Source organism: Alligator sinensis, unplaced genomic scaffold (genome assembly GCF_000455745.1).
Source record: "Alligator sinensis unplaced genomic scaffold, ASM45574v1 scaffold335_1, whole genome shotgun sequence".
Classification (NCBI taxonomy): domain Eukaryota; kingdom Metazoa; phylum Chordata; order Crocodylia; family Alligatoridae; genus Alligator; species Alligator sinensis.
In genome coordinates this window covers 146,754-155,931 of record NW_005842354.1, presented here as the reverse complement: position 1 = coordinate 155,931, position 9,178 = coordinate 146,754, and the positions used below count along the sequence as shown (strand labels likewise).

Here is a 9,178-nt window from a genome sequence, read left to right as displayed (position 1 = left end):
AAAGAACTTCATGTTTCTTGGATGTTCATTTTCCAGCTCCACTTAATCCTTGATTAGGAGAATATAGGGTGAAGAAACTAGGAGGCAAGGGTGCCAGAGGTGAAAGGGTAAGCGGCATGTATGTTTTGGGATGCACGAAAGACTGGCTTTTCAACGTGAAATAGCATACACACACAGACAGAGATGAAGTAAAACAAACAGACCAGGATCTTATATATTTGCTTAAAGTCACTATTTTGCAGCCAATTTCTCAAGTGCAGCAATACCAGAATAATTTCTCCCCAAACCACCAAGCCAAGAACGTTTGCTTCTAAAACTGTAAGAAGTGGTAAAGCATTGAAGCATTTTAAGAACACAGGTACCAATATTAGTTTACAAACAGAACTTACAATTTATTTCCCATCTCAGGAAATGAGCCTTGAGCTCTCATTTTGTCCTCGTATTTCTGAATCCTCAGTAGTTTCCCATATATTTCCTAAAAGATGTGGAAAAAAATACTTAAATAAATTACTTTTTATATGTTTTTAAATAAGAAAATATTTACTTCTTATACAGATAGAGAAAGATGTAGGAATTATACTAAAACTGGTCAAAGTATTTTAATAAATGTAAATAAACTACGTTGCAGGGTCAGGCTGCATGTGGGACCCTGATCCTACAATCCTTTCAATGGGACTTCCTATAGCAATACAATTAAACAGTAAAATTAGTTTGTAGGACTAAGGTCTAGAGTTATTTGCAACACTGAAAAGAATTTAGGCAAGACACAACACAGGCCAACGGCTTAATTTTGAAATGTATGAGGGGTATAGGTTGTAGCCGTGTTGGTCTAAGGACATAGTGGAGTTAATTGCCATTTGAACGTGTGCTGGAGGAATACAGCACGGTAAGACGAGTTGGAGCATCCCCAGCAGGCAGCCCAGGGCTGCTCCCTGCAGCTCAGTGTGCTGTGGAGGAGCTGGCTGGGGCACAAGGGTGCTTCAGCATGGGGCTGGCTGGCAGGCAGTTCCCATGCTGAAGCACTCTCGTGCCCCAGCCAGCCAGGGCAGCATCTACATGTGTGCTGCTGCAGAGTTTAACTTGCATTTACAAGTACTATCCTGCTGCAAAGTAATTAGTTTACTCCAACTTAATAGGGCACATGTGTAGATGTTGTGCCATTTACCACGCAGGTAATTAGTCTACTGCACAGTAAACATCTCATGTAGACACGCCCAGTAAGTCATATATAGCGTAGAACAAGTAGACGTGTGTAATGGGTACATTTCCAGATATACTATATACTTATTGTACATTACTCAGATTGCTTTTCAACATATACTAATACGATATCTTATCAGGCATTAAAAGATGTCAACCTATTCTAATTTAATGTAATGGCATTAGGTACCTGGAACTTGTTCCTATATTTAGGACAGGAGATACTCCAGTTCTCCAAATGGCAAGAAGTGACATAGCACAAATCTATTTTTTTTAGACATTTTTCTTTATATTTTTGTAAAATAGTAAATAATTTAAACAGTAAAACAGGAAAGCCATTATGTTTTTAATAGGAGCCAAAGTATAAAGTGCTCAGTTCCTAACATGTATAATACTATGAGTTAAGATAAGTAGGCAAAGGTACTTATGCAACACTTTAAAACACATCTTAACACTTTAAAAATGTGTAAAAACACTCACTAGTCATGATTTAAAAATAGATATCTTCTCCCCAAATACAAATATACTCTGTGTTTGTGTGTATTAAAAATAAATGTGTACTTAAAAGCATGAGAATAAGTTCACAACACATTTATTTCCAAAGTAGATGCATTCCAAGCACTTAAATGGATGTGGAGTCAGTTTTACAGAAATCTTTGATGGAGGCTAGTGCTAAGGTTTATAATAGCATAGAGGAGCAAAATAAATATTTTTTGAACAACTCAATTGTGTAAACCCCCTGGAGTCAAGAAACAAATGAATAGCTTTATAAACAACATAAAAAAAGAAACTGCAGCACTAAGCCTTCCAGAAATCTTTTGGTTTTGAGTTGGGATCAACAGAAATCAGCTACGAACTAAAACAATTTTGCACAGACTATCAGTCTGCAGCCTCTTGCATGATCTAGTTGGGGATGGTCCTGCTTTGAGCAGGGGCTTAGACTAGATGACGTCCTGAGGTCCCTTCCAACCCTCATTTTCTATGATTCATGATTCTATTATTCTATGTTATTTAAAATCTACTTATCTTTATTTTTATACTTTAATAACTTATCTCCTAAAACAAAGGAAATACCATTTAAAATATCTGTAAGATTGCAGTAAACTGCCACTACATCCCAGTTGGGTTTGGTTATATGGGTAGGTTTCCCACTTTGTAGTCAAACACAGTATAGGAGTGCTAGTCAGGGAAGCAGCATCTCTCATAGCTTTCAAAACCTTCGTACTCCAGTTTGGGAAAGGGCTAATATGGATACAAAAATTTCATTAGGCAAACCCCCCACCCTTGTTTGTTAGAGTAAGTTGGCATAAGGCTTTCCTAACACAAGATGAAAAATTCTTTGCATCTGCAGGATGTCAGGCAGAATAGCAAACCCAGACTTCACCAGGGGGACAAAGTGTTTTTGACTGTAGGCTGGGTAGGCTATCACTTGAAAGGCTTGCCTCAGTGCTGAAAAAGAATAGAGGACCTAAGGAAGCAAGTCCCTATGAATATAAAGAGACTTGAAGGACACAGAAAAAGTTAACCTGGAAAAAACAAGAGGGATTTGCCTACTGAGAGGGCTTGACAATTAGGTGTGGGACCAGACTGGCTGCCCTGGCTTTATCCTTATCTTTCCAGCTTCTTCTATTCTCTTGTGTAGGCCCATGTTCGAGGCCTCCCTATCTGGGAGAGAAAGTCGCAGCTGTAACACCTACCCCACTTCCCTAATGAGCCAAAAGTAAACTGGAATATGGAGCCTGTCAGATTCTGAAGTGAAATTAATAGGCCACCAGCAGGATTTGGCATGCCTTACCCACTATACCCTAGTGTGCACCCTAATTTATTGAGCAGGTCAGCAGATTGCATGTGGCATAGGATCCTGGTACGAAGACCAAAATTGGTGTAAGGAAGAGAAGGGAAGGGAGAAGTTACAGCTGCATCTTTATGCAGATCTGCCATCATCTGAATTGCTTTTAAACTGTAATTAAAGTGCTTCAGTAACATGCAACAAGTACAAAAGAGACTTTCAGGGTTTAGTCACTGGGCTCAGAGACTCTGTTGATATGAATGGGGAAGTTCCACAACCCCTGCTTGTACAGTTGGAGTTTACTGTTGCAACTAAATTTTTAAAGAACTGATTTTTAAAAATAAATACTATTTATATAATTAAATTGCATCTCAGGGTAGGAAATATTGTCTTGTTAAATATAGGTGCCAATGTCTTTAGATCCCAATTTTCATTGCTCTCATGGGATGAAATTCAGGTCCTAACACTTTAAAGGTTTATGCATGTGCTTAACTTTATGTGGGAATAGTTCATTGACTTAGAACTACTCATGCGCATAAATTTATACAAGTCTTTGAAAGATCAGAGATCATATGTAATGACCAACAATTCATTTGACAAATCTTCAATTCCCAAGATTATAGCAAGCTACTGAAGACATTCTCTTATTCAAATCTGACAGGTGAAGATTTTACTCATCACTCCAGGATGCAACAGTCACACTCATGAATGTACGCAACTGCATGTCTTGTAAACTCAGTTTGTAAATTATGCAACCAAAATAAATGGTTTTATAAGACACAAATCAGCCATATATTTTACCACTTCTATTGGAGTGTTCAAATCTTTAATTTGTACAAAGATACTCTCTTTTAAATAAAAACATATTTTTTATTTTACATTACACAATAAATTGAAGGCAGGAAACAGGGAAATGGAAGAATATGCTAGAAGAACAGAAAAATTTAGGAAAAATCTTTCCACATATTTCAGATGCAAGGGTTTGTGGAGATTTTGTTTTGCTTTTCTGCAAAAAGCCCATAGAACGACAACCTTTGGAGATTAAGTTCTGTATTTCACTCGGCTATATGGAAAGGAGCACCTTGGTAAAATATTTGTAGACTTCTAACACTGTATATAATTGAAATGCTTTAGGATGTAAATTATTTTCTTAGAAAACATTTTGATAAGGGTGACAAAAGGCCACAATGATGCACAAATCCAGTGAGATTTCTGGAATAATCAGCAGAATTGCTAAATTACATTTTGCTGGACAAATTTTATAATCAAACAGCCTACTTTGTCTTCTTTACCAGATTTTGTGTGTGACCATATTCCTTGCTAACAATAACATTTTCCATGTAATATTTAGATGAACTCATAGTATACTATGCTCAAATTTTCTCAATGGGCAGCAGTTACCCACTGTGTACCAAAATGAAAATATTTTGCTCGTCTCCTGGACCAACCTGTATTCAACAAACAGAACAAAGAAAATGTACATATAAAAACACATTTTATAAAATTCTTCCTAAATATTCCAATAATAAATTTAGATTTAAATTGGATCCTAGAGGACATATGGCCAATGCATATATTTACTTTTTTCATAGATGTGTAACATCTTAATTAGTTACCTAAACAAAGAGCACTGCTGTAACTCATTGTCTTAGTTGCCACTAATAAAATCTGAAATCCCCATCAGTAAAGGCAGTAGTGTTTAACATACACATCTGGGCCAAATTATATCCTTATCTTATTCCACTCTCTCTGTATATTTTGTTTGTATGTTTATAAAACATATTGATCATTCATTAAAAAACTACAGTAACATGTAATCCATTTTTCTATAGCAGAATGAATTACAGTTTGGGGAGTTTAAAAGAAATAAATCTGCAACTCTTAGATGCTCAATACAAGATTAAAACAATGTTAAGTCTTTTATACTAATTTCACTTCTCTTATGACTACCGAACTATGAGATTCTTAAATCCTGTTTACTGAATTCTTATTCCTCTAGTTCTCTTTAATGAAGACACTTAGAAATGTCCTAAGTACTAAACAATATCCTATAGCAATGAACTTGGTGTCTGTCAAACAGATTTAATGTGAAGAAGGTTTAGTCATGTAGTATGGCAACAGGACGTATACTATTTTTTTTGAAAGACTGTTTCTTAGGCAAATCTTACATACCCTTTTTAAAGGCTAGGAAGAGCTAAAAATAAACTTGTGCTCCTTGTAAAATTTGTAATTTCTTCATTATGATGGAATGCAACAAAACATCTTGCCCTTGGGTTGCTCTGTTTCAGCCAAAACAAATGCAAATGGCTTGTCAGATGACAGCTGTTTGATAAGGCTCCTCTACAAGACCTGCATGTTTTACTTTTTTCCGTGAAACTTGGGATGAAAGGCAGAAGGCAGGAAGAGAATTAATGTAGCATACAGTCTAAAGGCAATGCTACAACCGTGATTAAGTAGAAAAGTTAAAAGGCACAGATTTTCCACAGCCTCGCTGCGTGCAACCCATCCGTGTAACAAGTTGACAGGCCTAGCGCGTCAGCTCCATCATCCTCTCCGACAGCTAAAACGCAGCATTGCATCCCTTTTCAGAGAAAATTTGCGTCTGCACCATGAAGCGTTGTACATTATTTCTTAGCACTGCAGGGGGCTCAAGTCCATATGGAACCTTCACAAATATTACCACAGATCAAACCAGCGGCGTTTCGAGGCAGATTTGACATACCTATTTAAATGAACAGCAGGGGTCCTCGGGCTGCCTCAGGCTGTGCAGGAGAAAACCTCTGTGGAAAGCCTATGCTGCAGCTCCATTACTCAGCAAAGACACACTCTACATTTATCATTCATTTCATTTCTGCCAGGGCAAGAAGCTCATTTGCCCAAGGTCAACAAAAAACGAAAAAAGGTTTTTCCAAGAAATAAATGTACCTGACAAGTGGGGATTTTGTCCTTTGGGTACAGAGAGCAAAAATAAACACCAGATAATTCTACATCACACAGCAAAGCTGCACGTAGCTTTCGAAAGCCTAAAATCTGTTTTTGGGAAGAAGTCCCATAATGCTACTCTACTTTTGCAGCAGGACATGAGGAAAATACAATCTGACAGGATCTTCCAATTGAAATGACCTGACAACAAAAGCAAATACTTCATTCTCTTCTAAAACCGGGTATTAAAAGTACTGCACATCTCTTTACCAAGTCTTCTAGGGAACCAAGAAAGTATGTTCTATCAATAGGCAGATATAGAAAAGGCCTGAATCTATATTAAAGAAGTCAGCAACCACTCGTTTTTATCAGACGCAGATTTTATTGAAGAACAGAGACTCCCTAGTCTTGCAACCATGCTTATCAGAGTGGACCTCACATACATACAAATAAATTAATCTGAATAATAAAAAAAAAGTTTAAAATCCATTTAGCCTATTTAAATACAGATGTGTCTCACATTAAATACCAGCATACATAACATTTCCTACAGCATTTCCTTTAAGAAAACTATGTATTTTAAATTTGACAGTGAATAATCCTAAATCTAGTCATCTTGGCTGGACATCCATTCTCCATTAATAACTATTAGTGATGCTAATTCAGATTAGAATATAAATTGAGGCATGTTCAGAGTATTCAAAGCCATCTCTCAACCAAGAACTTAACATAAACCAAAAAGACTAAAGAAGCAAAACAAAAGTTTCACTTTTAAATCGGATAAAACATCACCACATAAATGAAAGAATAAATATTATGATTTAGCAAAATACATTATGTTTTACCTCAGGTGGTGTTATTATGGACCATTATGAAATTGCTAGGTAAATTCAGAAACTTCTGAAATGCACCGCTGGTAAAATGCAATACTTGGCTGAGAGCTAACATCTATCATAGGTTATAACATACTTACATGCAGCAATGAATAATATGACTGACTGCCAGTATAAAAGAGAAAGTGAAATGGACGGCCATCTTCTCCCCATTGGCTTACTAATGAAAAGCAAAATCAGACAAAAAAGCAATAATATATGCTTATTAAATATCTATATTTAATTGCTGGTATAAACCTCTTTTATATACTGATTACTTTTTTAAATATCACAGAATTAATAAATTCCATGTGTGTTCAACCGGTCTGGAAAGCCAATATTTTAAAATACTTTGTAAAAAACAATCTACATCCGCTGTTGTAGAAAGATATTTTTAATGCAAGATTTCTAAATATCACATGACATGATGGAAACCCTGCCATGCATCTTAAATAAACTTACAGAGAATTTATGTAGTGGTAATGCAGGTAAAGGTGCCAAGTTTAGACTAGAATGAATGGCACACTCAAAGTTGATTAAAATACAAGAATAATTGAGAAAGGTGCCAGAGGGACAGAAAATAAAGTCCTCTGAAAACAGAAAAAAAGGTGTGTGTGCATCAGCAGAATAATCTTTACAGTTGGTCTGAACTGTGTTATGGAGGGACTGCAAAGGTTTAGGATTCAGGTGCTTTGGGGAAATGTTTAAAACAATTTAATCTGTTTAGTCACAGGTGCCAAGACATGCTTTTGCTAAAGCCTCACATACAACAACCAAGTTTAATATCTGTCCTATAAAATATTTAAGGATAATTTCATGTAGCAAAAATATCCCTCGTTTTGAAACTCAAATTATTTTACCTGTTACCTTGTTATTTTATAGTCAGATTTCTTACTTGGGTATTACAGTCCAAATCCTGCCAGCTTCAAATGGGAGGCAGTATCAGACTCAATGTTATTTTCACAACAAGCTTTGACACCACTGATTCAGCAATGACTGTACCGTCTTAAATGCAGGTCTTTTTAAGCAAAGCACAATACGCTGTGCCAACTTTAAAAGAAGATTACTGTACAAATGTCAGACACACAACTGTAAACAGCTTTTATTTTAAATTTCAGTTTAACAAACTATTTGTATTAAAGCCTGCTTCTTCTGAATAATAGAAATTCAAATTTATGGGGCCTATAGGGCAAAATTCAAGCTCCACTGATATGAACAGCAAATCACTCATGGATTTCAGTGAAGCTGAGACTTTATTACATCAATTTCAAGCACTGACAACACTTAGCAGTAATTTTTTGTCAATTTTTAAAACCAGGAATAAACATCTCAAAGTTGATGCATTTGAAGTATTTAAACCTGGAGACCTATGTTGCAGCTTGATGTAGGTAATGTGTTAAATTAAATGCAGCTTTACCAAGTAGATTATTTTGGATTGTTGTATGTCTTACAAAACTTCTAAGTACCATGTCATACACAGCCTTACATTCAAAAGAGGCCAAGCTGAGAAGATGCAACTAAAATCTGAGGTGAGCAAAAGTTTGGTCAACACTGGCCCACACCAATAAGTCCTATCCTGTCCATGGAAAAACCTGTTTCCTTTGAACCAGAGGGAAAAAAAATTAAACTACAATTCAGTAAAAAAAAGCAGCTTCAAAGTTAATACAGGTTTCCCTCAATTTATGTGGGTTCGATTTATGTGAATTTGCTCTTATGTGATGACCCGTTTTGTACCTGAAATTTGTTACATAAGAGGTAAATTTGCTGCTATGTGATCGGTATAGGTGCACTCCCCCTTCCCCCAAGCAGATAAGTCTGTGGGTTTGAGATGGGAAGGGAAAGGGCTATGAGCGGAGGGGAGGGAAAAGGGCTGTGTGGGGCCATAGCCCCACTCACCACAGCCCCTGCTGCAGCTGCTCTGGGAGTGGCCAATGCCAGCGGCTTGCAGCCCCTAGGCTGCGCTGTCCCCTGAACCCACTGGGCTCTGCTTTGCCTGGGGCACTGTGCCCTGAACCCTCCGGCACGGTGTAGTCCAGCGGCTGCAAGCAGGTGGCATCCACCACTCCCAGGGCTGCAGCAGGGACAGGCAGCCGGCCTGTAGTGGGACGAGAGCAGACTGGGGCTGGCAGCAGCACCAGGCTCTTCCCGGAGCTCAGGGTAGCCTGTGGCAATGCGAGGGGGGCTGCTGCCACCCCAAAATTTGCCATAGCCTCCCGCAACCTGCCCTCTCAGCACTGCTGCCGAGCACTGGGAAGAGCCTGGTGCCACTGCTGGCCCCTGCCTGCAGCAGCCACCGGTCCCAGCCTGCTCTTGTCCTGCTGCAGGCTGCTGCTCGCCCCTGCTGTAGCCCTGGGAGCGGGGGCGGCGGCCCCGGTTGCGGCCCATGGGCGGGAGC

The 9,178-nt window shown here is 38.1% G+C and overlaps 1 protein-coding gene across 1 annotated transcript in view; it reads right to left on the bottom strand.

The window, feature by feature from the left end:
- Positions 1-9,178, bottom strand: part of MRPS9 (mitochondrial ribosomal protein S9) — a 45,754-nt gene that overhangs the window by 18,901 nt on the left and 17,675 nt on the right. The window contains exons 5-6 of the mRNA XM_025210507.1: positions 6,885-6,964; positions 390-475 (exon numbers count right to left, since the gene is read on the bottom strand). Coding sequence (XP_025066292.1) covers positions 390-475; positions 6,885-6,964 — 166 coding nt within the window. The remainder of the gene's footprint in view (positions 1-389; positions 476-6,884; positions 6,965-9,178) is intronic.